Source organism: Pavona decussata, unplaced genomic scaffold (genome assembly GCF_977016875.1).
Source record: "Pavona decussata unplaced genomic scaffold, jaPavDecu1.1 SCAFFOLD_89, whole genome shotgun sequence".
NCBI classification, from domain to species: Eukaryota; Metazoa; Cnidaria; class Anthozoa; order Scleractinia; family Agariciidae; genus Pavona; species Pavona decussata.
Window position 1 is genome coordinate 127,501 of NW_028145506.1, and position 23,129 is coordinate 150,629.

General features: G+C 38.2%; 1 protein-coding gene across 1 annotated transcript; it reads left to right on the plus strand.

Annotated features, from left to right (window-relative positions):
• Positions 1 to 3,619: 3,619 nt before the first annotated feature.
• LOC146474390 (transmembrane protein 181-like) lies at positions 3,620 to 22,685 on the plus strand. The gene is made up of 18 exons (XM_085117000.1): positions 3,620 to 4,448; positions 4,518 to 4,621; positions 6,273 to 6,340; positions 7,560 to 7,653; positions 8,191 to 8,312; positions 8,916 to 9,038; positions 9,976 to 10,056; positions 11,142 to 11,200; positions 12,537 to 12,577; positions 13,365 to 13,492; positions 13,944 to 14,032; positions 14,629 to 14,686; positions 15,115 to 15,217; positions 16,047 to 16,098; positions 17,368 to 17,450; positions 17,773 to 17,862; positions 18,895 to 18,964; positions 19,849 to 22,685. The coding sequence occupies exons 1-18, from the start codon at positions 4,426 to 4,428 to the stop codon at positions 19,895 to 19,897; spliced, it is 1,437 nt and encodes a 478-aa protein (XP_084973126.1). The 5' UTR covers positions 3,620 to 4,425; the 3' UTR covers positions 19,898 to 22,685.
• Positions 22,686 to 23,129: the final 444 nt, after the last annotated feature.

A 23,129-nucleotide genomic window follows, 5' to 3' on the forward strand; every position in this document is an offset into this window, starting at 1 on the left:
ACCCCGACCATCCCATGACTGCGATCTATAGTTTTTCATGTCAAGTATAAGCCGGCCGGTCGATTTTCAAAATTATGTATCCTCCTAGAGCCTCTCTGTTACTTCTCTACACTCAATAAAACCGATAAACCTTTCTGCAGGCTCAGATCGTTCTCCAGGTAACACCAAGTTGCTCTCTGTATTCGCAGTGCTCTTATCGAACATCAATTAAGACTTTAAAACAAACTAAGGAAATTGAGTTTTTATACTCAGTACCTTTAAGAACGATACCATGATTAAAAATCCTCTCCACAGGTTAACCATAACTGAATAAATTTCGTTTAGGAAATCACCATTTACATATTGAGACAGGCAGGCAGTTTACCAAAGACACCTGAAAATCTAAGACTATATTATTTTTGCCAGACAAATGAAGTTGAAAATGAATTTCAATTGTTATTCTCCTGTAAACTTTATGACAATTTACGTTCAAAATTATTCACTAAAATAACTGAAAAATATACTCTCTTCAAAGACCTTGATACAAATTCAAACAAATTCAAAAATTCTGCTCCTCTTTAATAGTATCGACCCAGATATCTTCTTCTTCCATGAGTTAAAGTTTTTTAACATTAAAAATTGTGTTCTGGAAGTTGTTTTATGGTCAGAAACCAGATGTACTTACAGACGAAAGTTAGTTGTGATGTCAGTTTAGACACAAAGTAAGCCGAAAAGATATATTATAAACTGGTTTAGGAACATGTTAATTGGTTTACCAGTTAAAACATTAACGATTCTTTCAGGAGAGTCAGCAGTCCGGAATGAGCAGCTATAAGGCCTTCAAACCCTTTGATGGCTAGTAAAAACTGCTTTTTTGACGGCTGACGGTAAAAGTTGCCCTTTTCAGGACGGCCGACGGTTAAATTTAAGGCTGCTTGACGGCTGACAGTTAACCCCATTGAGATCCTCTATTATTTTTCTTTTCACTTGCTCCTCAGCTTTCCTGTTTAAAGTGAGGCCAATTTGCTATGCTTCTTTGTTCATCCTTTCGACGAAATCCTTCATTATCCCTGAAGCATATATATACTTCGCCCTGGTAAGACCGCCGGTCGGAATAAACAGCATGTTCTTGGGATCCTTATCCCCAGAAACACAGGAAGAACGGTACCTCCTATTAAATACTGAACGTTTTTGCGCAGTCTATGACTATACGGAAAAAGTAGATGTTGGCAAGGTCTATTGAAATCCCAAAAGAAAATTGGTAGTAACCAAATTGAAGCTAAATTATCTCTGAAAAATGCAGGGTTACCCCCCCTCCCCCCATTTTGTTTTTGGATTTCAGTAACCCTTAATTACTAAGATCTCCTTTTCCTTCATAGCCATGAGCCGCGCAAAAATACCTTTGAATTAGTAAGCACGTAGTAGAGTCCAAACACGAGCTGCGCGCTTTGCGGAAAGTTGTTACGACAATACCCCGGGAACAGCAACAAATCTCCTTCGTAATCTGCATTGGTTCAGTGAAACTCGAGACCCGACGGAAAATATCGAGTTACGATGATGTACAACTAGTTAACAACCAAATGGCCCTAGTTCTCTGGCCATACTTTACACCAAAGGAAGGATTGACAAGACAATTACATTCTAAGAAATTTACTGTGCTGTGCTAAGAGCCAAAGTTTTATCTCATGAATATTCAGTGACAGGAACGATCTTCACGCCAATGTTATTTAATCAAGATACTATTGGAGCCTTAAATCACCTTCACCACCCACCCCTCCCCCTGTATAAGCTATATAGGTAGGTGTGGTCACGTACCGTTTGAGTCTGTAAAAGGTTCAGTAGATTTTAACCATTTAGTCTGAAAGTGTAAAACGGGTATAATTCTACTTAAACTAGATCTGAAAATGGATCCGTGAATTTTAAGGCCCATGCAGGTCTGAAAAAGAGTACCGAAATTACATAGTTTGGTCTGAAAAACGGTCAGGAGCTGCACACCTTTACCAAAAATTCAAAGGAGGACCTCCCCTCCCCACCCAAGGCGCCCACCTCGCCTAGGTCCCGTCATTACTTACCAGTTTTTTGTTTTCACCTATACCCATCGGTTTTACACCACTAGCACCCACAGCGTCATTCACAGTGATGGGGCTTGTCAGTCCCTTACGAAAATTACATATTTAGATTTATTTAGATTTAGAAGAGGTTTTGTGTAAATGTTACGGGACATTTTTCAGTAAAACTGAATAGATTTCACCCAGTTTAGGAAATATCGGGGCCTTTGTAACCGTCAAGTAAAACACATAGCTGTTGAACACCTGCTGTTCTTTCGAATAAAAAATGAGCTTCAGTTTGTAAAGGCGCGAAGAATGATTTCTTTAGAATTTCCCACCATTTGTCAGTTAGCTTACGCAATTGAAATTGAGTTGTCGAAATACTATTGTCTAAACTCTACGGGTCTTATAGGACAAATGCTCTTCAGTAAAAGCTTTTGAGTTCTACCTGTAACAGAATGTTTCAAGATCTGCAATAAAGGCTGTCTTCCTTGAAGAAGAGCTGGTCCACTTGATGTAAAAAAGATCTCGGAAGGTAGCAGGGCACCTCTCGCTCAGCCACAGAGCCAAATTCCCCAAAAGCCCTTGTTGCATAAATCGCGCACAACATTATGAGATGAATGATGGGAAACTTAGCCGCCCACCGGAGACAAGCAAAACAAAAGAGGCCACCTATCTTCTTTCACTGGAAATGAAGTCGAATCTGGGTAGGAAATTAATTAAAAATTGACCCCATTCCAGGCTGTAATTTGTTTGAAGGGTAAGAAAACGAACCCAAAAAGTATACCCGTTTTCTGATTTTAGTCTTCAGCAAGCACAACTATCTGAGAGCCTAGAGTAGGCTAGGAAAACTTCAATAAAATCTTTGCGTAATCGGTGGTCTGCCATTATCAGCATTGTCAAGATAAACTACTCCGTTACCATGCAACCCAACCCATAATCTGTGAATCAGGCCTAATTTTAGAATTTTAGCATCAGTCTCTTATTTCTCTGTTATATACCGACGGTCACTCGCTCCGCGTTTCTCGCGCGAATTGTTTACGAAGTGAAACAAGACCAAACAAGATAGAGCCTGGTCTCAGGGTAAAACCAACTCCTATCCTTCTCGATGAGCACTTAGTTACTCTTAGAGCAAATGTCGTGTTCAAATATTGTTTGAATAAAAAATAGATAAATAAATTAATTATAGGGTGAAGAGCTCGGTCTGGAAACGAGACAGAGCTCTTCGTTCTATACCTACCCCACTTGGGAGACTGGCTTGATCACATGAGTCATTGTCCGAAACAACTCGGCGGATTGCCGGCCGGCTCTTCTGATTCAGTTTGACCGGAAGTTGAAAGTGAAGTTCCGCCAGTAATTAACTTTCAGCTGATAAACACAAACGTACCCAATGCGAGTTGAGTTATCTAAATAAAAGTTAATCAAGTTTCTGTTCCCAAAACCAGGAAGATGCTAAGCTTGGCTGATTTTCAAGTATTGTTTCGTCGTAGAACTGAAACAAAACGCTACGAGGAAATAAATCAGTACGGGCCAGTGTGTGGCAGGAAATAGTTCTATCAGATAACGTAGTTCTTTAGCAAAACAAATTCGTTGCCAAATCCTGACGAATGATGCTCAGATGCTATTTTAAATGTTGAGGAGACACAGAGATTAAACAGGAGCAAAACATTAGCTGGGCGTGCAAGTCAGTGAGGAACCCGGCGCAAAACCATTAAAGAACTGATTTCTTCGCAGCCTCTTTGGTGGTTAAAGTAGTTGATACGGTACAATGCTGCGAATTTGACCGGGAAAATTATGGGTCTCGAACTGGATGCGTCAGTAGGATTTCGGCAAAGGAAGTAACTTCGAATCCCCGTTGAATGTAATTAACTGTTCAAGTGCCGCATATAAACTGAAGAAGATCAGTTCCTTGCAAAATCTTATATCCATGGTTCATATGCATGATTTATTTCATAAGTGACATTAGTCAGACTCAAAGTTAAACGCCCCACAGTTTTCTAAATGCGTGACGCATCTTTCTCCGCCTACTGAAGTCTACTGAGGTGGTGGGGGTGAGGTTGGCCTGGAAAGCTTGGAGCCGGAAGCTGAATCTTTTCTTGTTAGAATGCAAAGGAGAATGTAACCTAGGAGGCTCTTATTCGCTGAAGAAATCACCTTTCCACCGTCCATCGGATAAGGCGCTATCTCGTGGATAAAATGAAGTCCAACCAATACATTTTATCCGCGAGATAGCGACTTATCCGGCTGGATAAAGTGTTCCGCTCTTTTCGCGCTCCCCTCGTTCCCAGTCCACGCTCGACTGTTCTGAACAAAAGCGAACTGATGAGTTGTTCCTTTGGCGTCGATCAAATGCTAATATGGTTGTGTTTGCGGAGTAGATTTTTTCTTCGCCTCAAAAATGGCTACCAAGGAAATGGACTCGTAAGTAAAACAGTATGTTTGTCTTCCTTTATCTTTGTGGCCGTTGCTGATTGTCTTCCCTTCTGTTAGCACCGTCCAAATGCGACTTTACACGCTCACCAAGAGGCAGTTTGTTTTGGTTTTCGTGGCGTTCTTCGTTTCTTTCTTTCTCACGGTGATTATTGGCATTGCAGGTTAGTCCCGTCGAGTTAAGCTAATTATTTCGTATTTCTTCAGAGTAGAAGTTATAACATTCGTTTACGTGTTGAAGTGATATACAGTCGTCCATTTATTAGCTCGCTTCGCTTGACCTTAGTTTGTTGGCGCCAGAAATTTTAGGTTAATGCAGCATTTGAATATTTGAAATCCGCCAATTTTAAAAGGCCTGTTTTTGTACATTAGCGTATATTTACGACTACATCGGCTATTAAATGAATGACAATTAATTTGGCTTTATATATTGTGGTCGGTCTCGGTGGAGAAGAGATGATTTTGCTGTCAAGTTGCTTTTTGCTACATGTTATTATTTTCAGTCCCTCTTACTTGGTACGCTGCGCTTTCATTCGGAGCTGAAACGCGTTTTCTCGTGACATTTTCGGTTGCCTCGACTTCCTGGACAGCTAAAAGAACAGCGAAATTAGAAATATTTCCGTGTCGAAATTCGTTACTCTTTAAACTTTATGTGACCGGATGTGGTCAAATATCTGTTGCGACGAAACTGGCTTACAAATCAACATTTTATTCCAGCTGTACTAAGCTTATATTAAGTTTGCAGCTAGCATAATTACAAAATACAAAATGTACAACTTCAAGTGTAAGGCAAACTAGATATTTTTGCTTTCATTTATTTCCTTGTTGTAGTTTCACTCACCGCTTTCCAACAGTTTCCTGAAATTTGATCTTTAATGATCTTTACAAAATATCGTTTAGCAATCATTTCAGGGGATTAAATCTCACAGCCAAAAGGCAAACGGAAGATGTTGTACAATTCAAAGGTTGGCTGAAGAAAAAAAACCCTAATTAAATGACTTCAGGAAAATTCTGAAGTGGCCAACGTAAATATCACTCCCAGTTATTTTCACACTCAGTGGCAGCACAAGTTAATAGTTGTTAATATCACTGAATGATACTTGTGCTGCATTATCAGGTCTCACTCTAGAAATTGGCTTGTGTAGGCCCATTTCATGAAGGTCCCGAAGGGAGATTTCAGAGGGCCTTTTACATGAAAAGAGGACCAAGATATATCAGTGGTCACTACAGGACATCCGAATTAGTGATAAACTAGCAGTGTACAGTTAACATTTTGAGATATGGGATTAAGTTTGTAGTCTATAGCATTTCCAAGTGTGTACTGATGCAGTGTATAACATTTTGAAAATATAATACTGGCCACAGGAATGGCAGCATCTTCATGTGCATAAAATGCGTGCAATATGGCAGATTTACACACAAAATATGTGTTCTTAAAAATTTACACAAACTGTTACATGCTGTCTGTGCATTTGACCAGAGAAAAATCACCTTATCTATTACATGTGGTTTGTGTGTATAGCTAAGGTGATTTCTCTTTGCATTAATTTGGTCAAATTACATGTAATCTGTGTGTAATTTGACCAGAAAGAAATCACCTTGTCCATTACATGCAGTTGTGTGTATTCCTTACTATTGGTAAGCAATGTGCATGAATATGACAAAGCCTTGGGCATTACGTTACAAGTGTAATACGGATAATTATATGTATCTGTTAATTAGTTGCGACAGAAAGAAGCCCCAGATTTAAGGAAGAGGCTTTGACCAGGCTTGAAGGTTACGGTTCCTGAATAACTTTTGATCTGTATTTTGTAGGACCACCCATTATTGTTGAACACACTCAGAAAGCCTCTGAGCTCAATGTGGCAAGAGAAAAACTGACGGTTGGTAATTTTTGTCTGAATTCATCCATGCTTTAGAATAACAACTAGAGTGATAATCAAAGATTAGGAGTGCGTTCAGTTTCACCAGACTCTTTCCCCTTTGCTAAGTTGGTGATGATGTCATCCGCCCCTGCAAAATCTGTGGGGGATACCAAATACGTGTCCCAAGATCCATTTATTCAATCAACATTAGCCAATAAAACATGACTCCAATCTTTATAAGGAGATGCATTCTTTCCATGTCAAAAACCATTACAGTCAGTCTACGTCACACATGACCAGTATTTCGAGAATGAAATGAACATTTGAATTCCTCTTTGTAATGTCCGGCATTGAATGGAATCTTGAGGATTTCTCGGGAAATATCCAAAAAAGACGCATCAAATTAATGAAAAAGTTCAAAATACTTAGGAAACAATATTTTATTATTATTTTTGAAATACTTTATGCTGTAATGTAAAGAAAACATTAATTTATTAATAGCTTTACACCATCAATAAAGTAGGGAAAATTCTATGGGAACTTCCTGGCAAAATTATGTTCAAAACTGACATAAATTTCAAAACTCAATTCAAGTTTCAAAAATACATGTACTGGTGATGTAGATATTGACTATAACAATGATTATTGGTTTGTGTCTTAAACCTTTTCAAATGCTACCAAAATGTTTATATTTACTAGGGATTTATTACAAACTTGGCTGTTATGAGGAGGTGTTAAATAAAAAATTAATTTAAAATGTCAGAAATTTTGAGTCCATTACTAACACTTTCATGACACTAACTGCACACGATATGCTGTAAACAATAGTTACAAACTGTTAATCCTACCATGAAACACTGAGGTCATTAAGTTTCAACTTTCATCAGTTGTTAAAAATTCAATGCACTTGAGAGCGAGTTTATTGACTCTGACAAATGTGGTAATTTAAAAATATTTTCCCTCAATTTCTTGCAACTATGGATAATTAAAAGTTCTGGTAACATTGTCGGTTTAACTTTGTTTTAATTGGTTGGAAATAATTCAAACCAGTTTTAACTGATTTTTTCACTTTATTCCATTTCCAGATTGTATTTTCAACTGGTTTAAAAATTTGTCAAGTAAAGTTGACTTTAAACCACAACAAAGGATATCTTTTAGTTTACACCAGTTTAAGACAATCTGACTTATTAATTATTGTAAGTTATTTGACAGGACAGTGTCTCTGTTGATCTTTCAGACTGGTCCTTTCAGTATCGACACAGGAATCTTGTCAACATTCAACCAACAACTCTGGCTTCTTTGCCAGATTCAACTGAATGGAACCAAAGCAGGTAACTATTATGAACTATGAAGAGCTGGCTAACAATTTCATCATCTGAAAGAGATGTTATCACCACCTGAAATTTCAACAAAACACAAATTTATTCATTTCAAATACTTGAGGCTGATTTTAGTAATTATTCTATTTTTACTTCTATACATTTTAACTGTTTCAGTTTTCATGTTGTAAAGTGCAATTTGCTCTGTCAAGGGGCTAACACTTGTCTTGAAAAATCAGCACTCGAATCTCTTTAGGGTGGACAAATAAAGTTATCAGCTCTGTTGGTAAAACTACATTCATTACAGATACTGAAGTTACCTGCCATCTCTAACATTAGCTGTCTTGAATCTTTTGCTGTTTTGAACAGCAACTCCTTTCTTTTGGATACCGTTTACAATAATTTACTACTGGCCTGAACTCCTGCATCTTCTAGGAACCAATTTTTGTTTATCTTGAGTGTTTGACGTAGCTGCAGTCTAGATAGTGTACTGTTTGATTTTCTGTGATCTGCTTATAAGCTTGTACAATCATGTAATTTTCATTTCAGCAACATCATTCACCCGTGACTTTCATCTGGGTGTTCAAATTCTTGGCAGAGCCAAAGATAGCAGCTACCACCTTATAGCAACAACACCTTATAACAGAACACGCGTGCTGCATTGCCAAAAGGTGACGGTTTTATTTCATTTTGTGGAACGTAATAATCACACCCTCAGCTTTCTGAATTTTTACCAAAGTTTCCAAGCAACAGAGATCCCCCTTAAGTTAATGAAATTTTCAAAGTTTCCAAAGCAACAGAGATCCCCCTTAATTAGTTTTGTGAAATTTGCTGGTTATGAATAAATTTCAAAACTAGAGGCCCCCTGAATGTAACAACCACAAGTCAAAGTTGGCCATTAATTTGTATACATGTGTGCTGTATACACTGATGTACTGTATATTAATAATTACTTGAAAATAATTTTTTTAACAAAAAAAAAGTAATAATTATAAAATGAAAAAAAGAACAACATTGTCTGTTCTTTTGATTGAGTTACTCAAGATTTTAGGAAAAGGAATAACTAATTAAAGTTAATTCTTCAAATTTAATTGTTGATAAAAAAATGAACACAAAACTACATTTCTTACTTCTAGTCTCTGCGCTAATAAATTATAGTAGCTTATTTGGAGCAGTTCAATGTAATATTTTCGAGCACAAATCATCACATGCACCTGTCTAGATTGCTCCAAGCCCTACAAAATATTACTATTTTTACTTTTTATTTATTTTAGGAATGTAAGTCATTGGTGATTTTACACCTTGGATACATTGATTATCCTTCCTATGTGGCAGTCGTCAAGTTCCATGCTCTCAACTTGCCAAAAGGGATGCAAATCAGTGACATTGATTTTGTGGTAGGGTTTTTATTATTTAAATTTAATATATATTTGTCCTGGATGTGAAAAAGTTTTATTTCTGTCCCGAAACAGCCACATTTTTGGAGCTGTAAAGCCTGCTGCACACTTGAGGAAAGAGCTGAGCAAACTGCCTTGCAAGGCGATTAGCTCAGCTGTTTCATCATGTGTGTGGTTAAGTCTTCGGGAGTTTTTCACCTCACGAGGCCGTGAGGAAATATCTGTCATTTTTTATGTTTGAAATTTGCTAGTAGCAAGGCGAAATTCTCACGAAAACTCAACGACACACTTGAGGAAACAGCTGAGCTGATTGCCTCGCTTGGCCTTGCGATGTCTTGCAAGGCAGTTTGCTCAGCTCTTTCCTCAAGTGTGCGGCAGGCTTAAAACTGCTGGATTTTGGTTACACTGGTCAAAATTATCTTGTTACTGATCGCTGTTAAAATAAAATTATGTTAAAAAATTGCATGGATTCTGACGGGACACTGGGACTGTTAGAATCCATCTGAGTGTCAGAGGTTGTACGTGTACCTTGCTGTATTACAGACACTGTAACTAAGTTTTTGGACAAGAAAAAAAATCCTAAATAAATAAAATTAAAATTTCAAAAGCAAAATTTCAGTGTTACACTGTACATACAAGGTCATATTAGATCTTGGCCCTACATGTAACAGTATCCAAATGACAATCTAAACAGTCCTTTAGCTTGAAATTGAGTACTGAACACATATTTCTAATTATGATGGATTTCTTCACAAAGTTGATTCCCTTATATAATATTATTGTTGTCCTGAGAAAAAAGGTTTTTAAATGCCAAACACATTTATTTAATTTTTATTTGAAAGAAAATATCAAAATATATAAATTATTGTTTACAGACAGTAAGTAAAATATTATCATTTCATTACATGTTAGTAATAGTTATACATTTGCACTGCAGATGAAACACTATAATGCAGACTTCACTCAGGTGGAAATCTGGTTCAGATTTGTCTTTCTTGTACTCACATTTATGGTTACGGTAAGTGCACTTATCTATAAGTATAGGTTATCTTAGGCATTCGGCCATTCAAAAATTTTCTTCAGCCGTTCAGCCCTTCACCGTAGCTGTTTTAAATAGCTTGGCCAGCTGTTTGCCATCCATTCAGTAGCTGTGTGTTTTGCTGTTTGAGTGCGTACATTTTCACATGAGAGGTCACAATTTACAGGAACAGAAGAAGGAGGATGTTTCTCCAAACATCATCACTGATGAGATGTTTTAAATGTAGAATTTCCAAGTGGAACTTCAACCTCTTTTTTGAAAATAATTGTCAAGAAATACATTATTTTATAAACTTAATAAGTATTTTGTATCATTCCATGCACATGTCAGAAACATGGCTTTCAACCAGAGCGCATGTAAAGTTTAAGTTTACTTAATACTGTTTGGTTGTGGAGACATAACCTCTAATTTTCTTGCATTTTTCTAATAACTAACTAAACTGAAGTACGACTGTTGTGCCGCTAGCACTAATGACACAAATGATGGAGCAGAGAATTAACTCTACAGTGTAAACTATGTTAAAGTGCTTTAAAGTGAACCTGTGAAATTCGTTCAAAACATTCGCCTTAGAAGTAAAATGAGAGACCACACATGTGCACATATGCTCATGATTTCATATTTTGTAAGCGTTAATTTAGTTCAAACATTTTGTCTGTATATACCCCTAGTTTTTAGCTTCTTTAGTTTACTTGTAATTAGTTAATTGCAAACGACCCCACAAGCTCATGTAGCTTTAATACTCATCGTTTTAAAATAAAGGCTATCTATCTATATGAGGCAAAGAAAAAAATCTCCGACCTCAGCGGGAATCAAACCCGCAACTTTTGGATTTGATAGTCTGTTGTTCTACCAGTTGAGCTTTAACGCCAGATGGGAGCAAGTCATGGTTGATAACTTTTGGCGGTAGTTGAAGCAATATGAATGTGAAGGGAACAACAAAATATCAATTTTGTGTTACTAGCATTAGGGCTAACACTCAATAGGAATTTCTTGGATTCACCTTAAGTAGCACTTTTAATTAACATACATCTTATCAATCATTTCTGCCATTAATTTGTTTTCAGTGTATGTTTGCTCATTCGCTGAGAAGATTTCCCCTGCGTGAGTGGTCCATTGAACAAAAGTATGTGATATTGGTTTATTTAATTTGAAGTTTAATTGTGTTAAGAATGGTTTTCAGTTTTGTATTATAAAACCAAAGCAGAGCTGTCGCTAGCTACCCAACTGGTTATGTGACTGCCAACTGATGTTAAGGTGACTAGTGGCTTCTCAAGGTTTTGAAATGACTCAAGTTGAGTTTGATGTCTGTACTCTGGAATAAGAAGAAGGGGAATATCTGTTAGATTTCTCTTTTTTTGAGTAAATTTGGGAAGACATTTCCACAAACTTTCGCTGACACATGATAATTTAAGAGTCATTTTGTATTCCAGTAACTACAAAAGCCTCTTACATGTTTTTTTAATTCCAGAATAGGGTCATTTGAATGCACCCTCAGTGTAGTGTAAATTTAAGACTCAAATCTGTTAATGGGTTTCCATACAGATGTTAGGTTTAAAAGTGGTGCTGAATATAACTTGTCTTATTAAGCCATACCTTATTTATCCACAGTTAATCCTGCAGAAAACCATACAAACAAAACAAATGTACCTATACTAATCTGTTCTATCTAATGTTCTGCCAACCTATTTTGCCTCTTGCAATAAATTAACAATGAAATAAAATTAATTAAAAAAGAAAAAAATAAATCCTGCTTTACAAGGATGCCATGCCACTGATAAATTGAGAGAATTATTCACTTTCATGGAGAGGAAAGGGGTATTGGCAACACAGGTTTGGCCCATAGACCATAAATTTTGACCCAAACCAAAATGATCAGTTTGACAACCTGTTACCCTTATAATGATGATGATGATGATGATGATGATGATGATGATGATGATGATGATGATGATGATGATGATGATGATGATGATGATGATGATGATTGTTTATTGATATCCCTCTCGCAGCCTAAAAGGCTGAATTACAAGGATGGTCAGTGACAATAGTACAAGACACTACGGTATAAAGACAGTCAAATAAATAATTATATAAATATGATTAGAAGCACTAAATAACAGAGAAAACATAACAGACTCAGTCAATGAGTACATAGTATTATCCTTGAGTTGTACAAACCAAAATGCACTAAGTACTGCATAACATAACATAGCAATGGTAATGTTACCATAGTTGAGGGAAAGCATACACTCCAGCCGTGAGACAAGATAGTTTTTAATGTCACTTTGTTTTTGGTTTTTTCATTACATGGGCATGATTAACACTACATAAAACCAATCCTCAGTTGGAAACCTGGTTATTGAAAATCAGCATCTCTTTTTTTACGTTAGTAAATTTTAAGCCTTATCTGATGCAAGTAAGTGAAGAAATGGAATAAATATTGATTTTTCTTGATTTAGGTGGATGTCACTTCTTCTGCCACTTTTATTGCTGTACAATGGTAAGGAATAATCTTAAGTAATTTCAGTCTTTGCTTACTAAATTACATTTCCCTCACTTTTAAACCATTGAACTTATAATCTACTTATGGGTTTTATACAAAGCCTCGTCAAGTTGAAAAAATTGAAAGTTTTCCAACAACAGCAATGACTGTTATTGATACGTGCATTTCAAAAGTTCAACATGCCTGGCTTCCACTTACAAGTAGAAATAGCCTAATTTCATTTGGGGAATGAGTATATTACATGTGCAGTCATAAGCATGAACTATTGATGATTTACGTGTACTCTTAAGAAGCGTTAAGCTAATTAGTTCTTTGATGGTCTGGGTGATTCCAAGATAGTTATCAGTTTTTTAATTGAAGGGGTACCTGTAAAATAGCCATAAGTGACTTCTGATAAATACTAGTAAGATTCTCCTTCCAAATTACATGTACCTTGCAGGGAGAATTTGACGTGAGATCAAGAGTCACTATAGGCCCTTTTCCGCGCACCACTTCAGTTATTTATCTCAGAGTCTCTGAGTCTATACTTCAAGCTTTGTGTTAACAGTAAATTACCGTAAACCTTGGTGTAAAGGCAGGCATCCAGAACTTTTAGGTGGAGTTGTGTGTTGGGGTGTTGGGGGGTGGGGGTTTCAGTACTTTAAACAATTCTTTGCCCTCTGGGCTCGATTTTCTCTGATGCAAGAGCCGCTCTTCCCCAGATCCACTACTGCAGTAGGTAATGGTACATTATGTAATTAGGATGATGTAAAAAAAATAATGATTGTCTGTTTGCATTTGACAGATCCACTGTTTCCTCTCAACTTTCTGGTCAATAGCTGGGTGCCAAGCATGTTTGATTCTGTGTTCCAGGCATCATTCCTCTGTGCATTGTTGCTCTTTTGGCTTTGTGCATTCCATGGTATCCGACAGGTTTGTACATCACATAATTCCTATAATTGGTGGGGGTGGGGGTGGGGGGAAGGGCAGGGATGGCGCAGTGGTGAGAACACTCGCCTCCTACCAGTGTGACGCGGGTTCGATTCCCGCACTCGGTATCATGTGGGTTGAGTTGAATGCTTGGCGCTCAATACATTGACACTTAAATAAAGAGATTAATTTTATTTATACACCCATTTTTACTAAAAGTGATGAAATCCCTGTTTGAAAACTGTGCAACTTTTGAACCTTTTTCTTCAATTCTTTCATTTGGCATAATTATATGACAGCTTTTTATACAGTGAGCAGAATGATTTCCTCTCACAAAATTGAAATTGTATGAGAGACTTAAGAACTTTTGAACAAAATGGCTGCATGAGTCACACAAAATTTATTGGTTATATAATTCTTATTTGTTTCTTTGTTGTTGTTGTTTTGTTAACAGAGTGAGAGGAGATTAAGTTTCTACCTTCCAAAGCTTCTCATTGTTGGTCTTCTGTGGGTTGCAGCATTCACTTTGTCGTCATGGCAACAGTAAGTGTTTCTATCATCTATTATTCATCCCACAATACCATCATCCCTTTTTAGTGTTCACGTAATGTTTAAAACACGGGCAGTCCAGATGTTTTATTGGGATTTAAAACCACAAGGCGCAGCCGAGTGGTTTTAGACCCGATAAAACTCATGCTGCGAGATTTTTGAACGGCTTCGAAAATATTCCTGGAAAAGCGTGTGTCAAGAGAGTTCATAACAATGATGCTTTTGTGAACATTGGAAATTAGCATAAGGAGAAGGTTTTATCGGGTTTCAAAACTACTGCACGTGATGTTTTACCGACCATTTGATAGGTCAATGGACTTACGAATTATTAATGAGTGTTTTGAAAGCCATTAAGCTACAGAAACAATGATGATTGCAACAAAAATGTTGCAGCACATGTGCACTTCAGTGCATGCTACACTGTGCAACATTTCATGTGGCTTACCTTGTAAGGGCACAACAACTTTGTAATACAAGCTGCATTAAAAAGTGCCTAGTCTTAATAAGAGTAAGAAGTGATAAAAATTATTATAAAGAAGCTTAGTTTTCTGTTTACTTTAAGTACATTTACTTAGACTTTTTTCTTACAGATACAATGAGCTACAAGATCCCACTTACCAGTACAAAATTGATATTGGGCATTTTATGGTAAGAATTGACAATGATTCACACCCACTTTGAATAATCTTAACCAGGTTTTCCCATCAAATGATGTTGTTCCCAAAAATATCCATTCCCCTTCGACATAAGATTTTTTTGTTTCACTTTGGACTTAGTGGATATTGTTATCCAAACCTCATTGGGACAAGAAAGGAAAAACAAAGAGGATTCTGGAACTAAAATAACATCATTGTGAAAACTGCCAATTAGATAACCTCATTTAGAATTTGGCTTGTTAGTTTTTGAGAACCCAGTCCTCCTGAGAGTTTCCAGTGACCGCCAATGAGAAGGGCAGTAAGGATATTTTCTAGAACTACACATTCAAGCTTTCTGGTAGTAAGAATTGTATTCCTTAATTTTTAGAAAAATGCCAGGTATTTACAATTGATGCGCTGTGTGACTCTTTTTTTTTTCAGGGTCTGAAGGTGTTTTTCTTCACAATTGGTGCAATCTATCTGGTGTATCTTGTATACTTGTTATTCAGGGCATACAGCGAGCTCAGAACCATGCCTTACTTTGGTAAAACATTCACTTTTACTTACATTTGTAAGAGCTAGGCTCTGGGTGATCCATAAAAAAAGATTTCATTAGTCAAAAAGGAACATATGTTTGTACCAAGGCCTGTTTTTCTCAATATTCACGTGGGAAATCATACGTGCTAGCAGTAGAGGCCATGTATATTCCCTGAAATACAAGTACTAGTGAAAACATCAAAGCAGGTATTGTGGTCCCAGTGTTTCCGTTTATGAAATGAAACTTTATTTTCAAATCAATGATGGGGTGGCCAGGAATGTGAGAAATTTGTGGAATATGGAATATTCAGCATGAAGGCTTTAACATTAATTTTATTGAACTGAAACTTATTTCCTTGTCTCTAAGGGGGGGAAATGGGCCGGAAATTCTTTTTCGCCATGCCACACGGTCAAGTGCAACCACTGCCACTTCACTCCGCGATGCAAAACCCAAGGCGGTCCTTTCTCTCTGCGGTTCCTCATCTCCCTTGCCACAACTGCAGTTTTCCCTATTCTGTACATCGTTCTGACCTTCCATGTCCCTATCTTTATGATAGACTTCAGAGAAGCCAACGATTAATTTTATTAGTTGTGATAAATCCTATATATAAGCACTATGGAGGAGTCATCTCTATCAACAGATGCAATGGATTTGCTAGTGAAAGGCCTGATGAGTTAGAGGGTGGGGTTGAATGATTTATGGCATTGGCTGTTCATGGGCAATGCCCAGCTGATCCTGTAGTATTTTAATGCAGTGTGGACTTTTGACTCTAAACAACGGCTTTGCTATTTCTGACTGAAATCTCTGAAGTTTTCTTTTTTTATTGTGTTAACAGATGTACGCCTCAAGTTCCTCACAGGTCTGATGTTGATTGTCCTGACAATAAGGTTGGAAATCCATCATCTAAGTAATGATTACTTATTTTAGAACGATTTTCAATTGAATGTTGAAAAGTAATATCATGTTTGCTTTGGTTTTGCTTTTCTACTCTCTGTGATTGGATTAAAAAACTCGCCAATTGCTCAACCAACGAAAAGCAAGTTAAAACCAATTGTCAGAAAATGCACATTAAGGACGGTGCCTACTAATACCGAATTTTTTTTGTGCGGTTTATGGCTATGCGGGAAAAGCAGATCTGAGCAAGGGCTATTGGAATCCAAAAAGAAAATTGGGGGTAACCATGCATTTTTCGGAGATACTAAGCAATTATATCTCTAAAAAGCGCCAAAATATAAAGCAATGTATGGGATTTTTTCCTAAATTGCAGCTTAATTATCTCTGAAAAATGCATGGTTCCCCCCAATTTTCTTTTGAGATACCAAAAGCATTTGCTAAGTTCTACTTTCTCCGTATAGTGTTAAACCGCACAAAAATATTCCTGTTCTAGTAGGCACCACCCATAGGAAACCTGAGTATCTCGCGATGCGCAGAACGTATGCGTAGTAACAAAAGAAGTTACCGTCCTTAATACAGTAGAACCCTAAACTCAAACTCGGTTAACTCAAATTCCCCGCTAACTATAACAAAATCAAATTTCTTCTGGATTTGACCCCATGTTTTTAAACTCCCTGTTTACTCAAACTAATTTTACTTTCCCTTGCCTCAAATTTAATACCCAATAACTCAAAAACATCAGTCGGTAAACAGCTGAAAATTTCAGAACATAGCAGATTGACATGTCAAAATCTTTAATCTTTTTTGGTAATGTGATTTCAATGTCTGTCCCTAGCTATACCTCAACTTTTTTTTTGCCCTTAATATGTTCTTAAAAGTTTAGCTAAATTTTTCAAGCTAAGCATTCTTATGAAATGGCTGTTACTAAAACAACTTAGTGCACCCAAGCAAGTGACTCGTGATTGTGAAAGAACATTTTATTTGTTATTTTTTAAAACAGGATGCTTTTAATTCGACACTACCATTGTTAACTAGAACACTTTTTTTTTGTTTTTCGGGTTAGCGAGCCTCCACTGTATTTTGCTTTGAATTTTGATTGGTTCATTGTGTTGTTTACATCTGTTGTTATTGGTCAGAGTAATTACTTTGGTTTGGTTAAATCTGAAAATATTATGTAATGAAAATATGTAATTGTGTATGTCATGTGAATATTTTTTTTCCCAATTTAAGCCCAGTATTTCTTTTTCGTTTTCATTTTTCAGCCTGGTGATAACAGGCCTTCGATTTGGAACAGGTGTTCTGCAGGAAAACTTTGTTGCTGAACTTGAAACTCACTACGATAACTATATCCTTTGAATGCTTTTCCTCGTTTTTGTTTGGGGGAGGGTGGGTGGGGAGCGGTAATAAGCGTGTTTGGCGTAGTTCAAACTTTCCTGGGACTAGTCTGGCCACAAAGTTTCCAGGTTCTTAATCATTGTCCTGCCTCAATGATCTGCCCTTACTTGTATCCGCTAAGGGAGGATAAGGAACCGGTAAAGCAGGAAATTCATACCAGTAAATCAACACCCTTCCCTTCTCCCCCCCCCCCCCCCCCCAATTTTTAGCTTCTGTTATCTATACCACCCTTTAGTGATATTTCTAGTTTTTATTTCCTTGACGCTCAATACCTGCAGAATTTCTGACATTTTACGGATTACTCAATTTTTACTTGTACACCATGGCATTCGTTTACTCCCCATCAAAGAACGCGCTTTATGGTGAGTATAATACTTAGTAAATGACTCTTTTTAATCTCGTGGATTTTTCAGCCAACACAAGATTTTGCGAACACTTTGTGCCTCGTCAGCACATTCGGGTGGATCTTTTTCGTGAGCTTACGTCTTGTCTCGTTGATGCTCGACATATCTTCGTTATTCCCAAGGGAGAATCGTCGCTGTATCGTCGGATTATGTCGTAAACATAATGAACGTTTTGCCGCTAGCACTAATAAGACAAACGATTGATCAAAGAATGAACTGTGCAGGGTATGTTATAGTGCTAAATTGAACCCATAAATTTCCTACTGTGAGGACGTAGATTCCATTCTCGCCGAATTTCACTTCACCACCCCAACATACACTGCAGAATTGATTCTCTAATCCATCGTTTATGTTGAAGACAGTTTGGTATAAGACTTGTATCAAGGTTGAAATATGACGCGGTTTTGTGCCAGACTCTGGTCATCAGAGAACGTGTGGTTTCAGTCACACCAACCGTTTCCCATGAAAGCGTTAGGATCGCGTGAAAACGTTCAACTGGTGCCAAGTGCGGGAAAACATTCATCTTGTGCTAAGCGCGGGAAAACATTCAACCGGTGCCAAATAGACTGCCAAGTACGGGAAGACATTCAGCCGGTGCCAAGCGAGGGAAAACAATCAACCGGTGCCAAGCGCGGGAAGAAATTCAACCGGTGCCAAGTACCGGAATATATTCAACCGGTGCCAAGCGCGGGAAAACATTCAACCGGTGCCAAGTACCGGAATATATTCAACCTGTGCCAAGCGAGGGAAAACAATCAACCGGTGCCAAGCGCGGGAAAACATTCAACCCGTGCCAAACGTGGCTGCGTTTTTCCTGATTGGTTCAAAATTGTGAGAGCGTCAAACTCGTGACTATTTGATCGAATGGATGAAAAACTCTACTAGTAATTGAAACGGGGTATCACTGGCTATTATTAAAAAAAGGATAGATTCCTGTTAACGATAGATGTCAAGTTAACTTTCTCAACTTCTTTATTTCCTGCATTCCAGAGTCCTATTTCCGTGATCAGTCGTCGTTTTCAATGCTGAACGAATCTGAAGACGAGGATAACATATACAAGTGAGTGACCGTGTGTGATTTCAGGTTACATGTACAAAACGTTTACACTAGAGCATGCTGGTGAAAGCTTCAAATGGAGCAGAGTGAGGATATTTCATTGTTCGTTTCGAAGGAATAGTGTAGTGAGATGTCACTCCGTATTTTATAACATGGGAAGCATTTTGGGCCGTTTATTTAAATGAAGGATTTAACAAAGCTTCGGTCTAAACCCTCCAATCTGGTCACCCAAAACTGTCAAGAGGGCATGTAGCAGTGAATGGACACACGTCCAACTACCTAAAATGGCCGCTTATAAGCAGATACATAGGTCTGTTGATTGTGAGTAGCAATCGCTGGAGCCAATTATTGGGCGTGATATCTTTTGCGTAAAATTGCGGCCAAACACTTTTAAGAAATTTAGAATTACGTTTAAGCCGCCGTTACACGTCGAAACTTTTAGCTGAAACTTGTGTGCAACGGCGCTGCGAAACAAGTTTCACGGGGTTGTGTTACACGGTGAAACTCTTGTTTTTTCACCACTGCGACCGTTGCTAGCCGTTGCAGAAGTAGAAAGCGGTTCTACTTTTCGTGAAACTTGTCTCGCAACGGAAGTTTGAAAAACGTTTTACGAAACCGACCATGTTACACGGTGCAACGCCTGCTGAAACTTGTTTCGCAGCGCTGTTGCACACAAGTTTTAGGTAAAAGTTTCAACGTGTAACGGCGGCTTTACGACAAACGGCAACGACATAATTACCACGTGACCATGCATTTGCATCCTACATTTGCCGCTCGTTGCTTTGATTCATTATTTTCCTTTATCATTCCCGGGAAATTCAGGAACCTTCTGGCTTTCTTTCAACGTGTGAAATACTTCTAACACTTCTTTTAACATTTTATTTCAGCTCTCAGATAGAAAAATCTCAATTCGCGAGCAGTGACGAGGACGACTAAACCAGACAAATTAAAAGACAAACTAAAGTATCTCCTTAGAGAATTTTGTAACGTAGATATTTTATGATAATTAATGAAGATAAGTATCAAAGCTGCACGATAGTCCATATTATTACGTCAGCTGGTTTATAGTTATCCGTGCGAACGTGTGAGTGGTTTAGAGCTAGTGTAAATACGTAGAGTAGAACTGGGGAGGGACACTTTTCTTTCGCCTGAGTTTCGCGCGCCATCTGCCGTTGGGAGGTCGCGTTTATAGAGCGGTTTCCAATTGAGTATCTTAAAACCAAAACCAAAGTAATTACTCTGGCCAATCACAACAGATGTAAACAGCACAACGAGCCAATCAGAATTCGAAGCAAATACATGTAACCGGCGCCAAGCGCGGGAAAACGGGTGCGGCCAAAACACGATTGGTTTTGGTTTGGATTCTTATTGGTTGAGAAAGTGGCGCGAGTTTTGTCAACCAATGACAGAGCACAGTAATGCAAAACCAAACCAAACGCGAAATTGCTTTCGACACTCAATTGAAAACCGCTCTATTAGACACCTTTAGATTCTAGTGCGAGTACGAGTCCGAGTTTTTCCAAAACAGAAAGAGTGCGTGCGCATGAACCAGTGTCATTTTGGCGGGAAAACGAGATAGCCGTCGTCATCTCACTATGAGTTTTTGTGAGAACGACGTAGTGGCGAAAACAAGTCCTCGAAACCTAGATGATCTCGTCCTTTCGGAAGTACAAAAGGGCTTAGCTATCGCCATTCAAAACAACTGCTTCAAGTTCGTCGCTCACAAAGAGTAAAATGAATCTCCCAGGGATATATCTCGGCTTCGTTAAAAACTTGAAGTAAAATTTCTCGTTCGTAGTCGTACTCGTTCTAGGATCACAAGGTTTCAGTTTTAAAATAATGGATCTTTATGAAAACGCGACGGCGACAGCAATGGGCGCGGGAACGTCCCAAAACAACTTTCTTATTAGTAAAGTTATGGCTAGCACATGCTTTACGCGTTTCGGAATATTTCTTTGTCGTACTTTACACAGCTACAGCATGAAATGGTCAAGTACAAGGTTTTTTGGAGACTCTGAACATACATCGGTCAATTTTACTTTCTCTATCAGAACTTGAACGCCGCTCCTTCAAATTCAGCTCCTAGATAGTTCGGCCATATTAGACACATTCAGTGAGCCAGTTGGAACGATCCCGAAGTAGTTTTAAAAAACTACTTCGGATCATACTTTTTATGTAGCCTTCGAGAGCAGACGCATTTTCCGGGTCTAGTGTGCTCTCGTTAGTTTTTAAGTAATGTTTTTCTTGGCGTTGCGGTTGTAGTTGCGTTTAGTACCTATAATCACCCCACGTACTTCTGCCTTGAACTCCAAGAACGAAAACAGCGAGTTTTACGTTCTACGATCCTGGTAAGAGCGTTGGGACTCTTAGAAAAGAAAGCCGTTTTAGCCAGCCAAAACAGTGCTGATTTAAAACATACTCGTATTTGTTTGCGGTCGAACTACACCTTTCAAAAGCTCTATTTTCACTGGACCCTGATAACCTGCAGCAGGGTTGAGAGCATTGTTCTGTTTTTCGTTCTTTGTCCTCTCGACCAATCATATAAGACGTTGCAAACGGGGCAGGTCTCCCCTTTCTTCGGGTAGAGAGAAAGGACGGGGAGGGGTGGGAGGGGTTGGCGTGTTGTGTGTGACCATGAAGTATACCAACTTTGCCTGGCCAGGACTTTTCCAAGGCATAGTCTCCGAAGGCATCGCACAATGTTTCTCTCCAAGACAAAGCAGGCAAATTGTTTCGCGACAACCCAGCGCCGGAATTGCATTAACTTGACGTTGGGTGTGTCTCAGATACCGGCTACAAAGGAGACTGTCCAGAGCCCGTTTGATCAAAGCTGTATTAAGCTAATCCAGGGCTAGGGTAACACTGATTTGCGGTTAATGACTTGTCTGTAAGTCAGTTATTGTACATTTTTTTTTTAGCAAGAACTTCTCTCAAACTGTGGCTGAAAAGCAGAAGTGAAAACTCTTTGAGGAAGATCGTGTCATTGTCTAGTCTCAGTTTTGTGTTAATCATTTACTTAGAAGCTTGAATACCCTATTCTCACGCAAATCCTCGGTTACCTGTCGCTTACATTACACCAGACATGCTTAATCCATCTCATTAAGAACAAACACTAACTTTGTTCAAATACACTTTTCTAATTGAGAATTGTAGAAGATGAATCAATATAGAATTTACAGTGATACAAAATTGATCCTTGAATTGGTAGCTTTTATGGTATAATAGATTACCTAGTCTTATTTATCGTGTAGTAAGTTAAATAGACATACAAATGTTTACAATTAATATAGTCGCGGATTTAAAATCCGTCTTATTGTTGCACAAGTTTACAGCTAACGAAGTCTTGGTTGAAGAAGCTTGCGCTCTCAATTTGTTATCCTTTTAAGCCCATATATCAGTATGCCTCGCTATTTAAATTATGACCACTAGTTGGGAGAATTCATTTAGGTTGTTTTCATGGTTATCACCTAGGGAAAACTGAAATTCTTAAAATGCAATCCGGTAGCTTTATGGAAATTCATAACTGTTTGTGTAGAGTTGGGGGTGAAGCGCGAGGTGATGGCTGCCAAACGAGCCATTTGATAAACTTCCGCAAATTTATAGAAAATGTACTGGGTAATTGGCCAAGTAGTAAAATTTCCCTCAAAATTTAAGTTAATGATGCCCTAGAGTACACTTCAATTCTCAAAAACGTATGACAGGAATAAAGAAAACTAAAAAGCAACTCTTAGTTGTACTCGTTTCTAACTTGCGGTTGTTACTACACACCTCGCCCCAGTTGTTCAAAGAGCGGATAACTTTATCCAGCGAATAAAATGTATTGGTTGGAGTATCATTTTATCCGCTGGATAGAGTTATCCTTTCTTTGAACAACTAGCCTGTTACGTTCTCCTAGAGAGACGCGTGAAGGAGAGGGCGAGGGGACGAAAGCGAGGGGGGACAGTCCCCCCTCGTTTTCGTCCCTTCGCCCGTCTCTCTAGAAGCCTGGAACAGGCTATTGAACAACCGGGACCCGAGGATTGAGTACTGTTCACCCGAAATGCTACAAAAATTGAAGCTCGAGAATTTTCTAAGCGGCCCTGTATAATCCTTCTCCAGGTTTCGGCAAGCTTGGAAAGACCACGTTCGCTTACCAGAGTGCCTGTGCTGGCGTCGTCTGGCGACATTC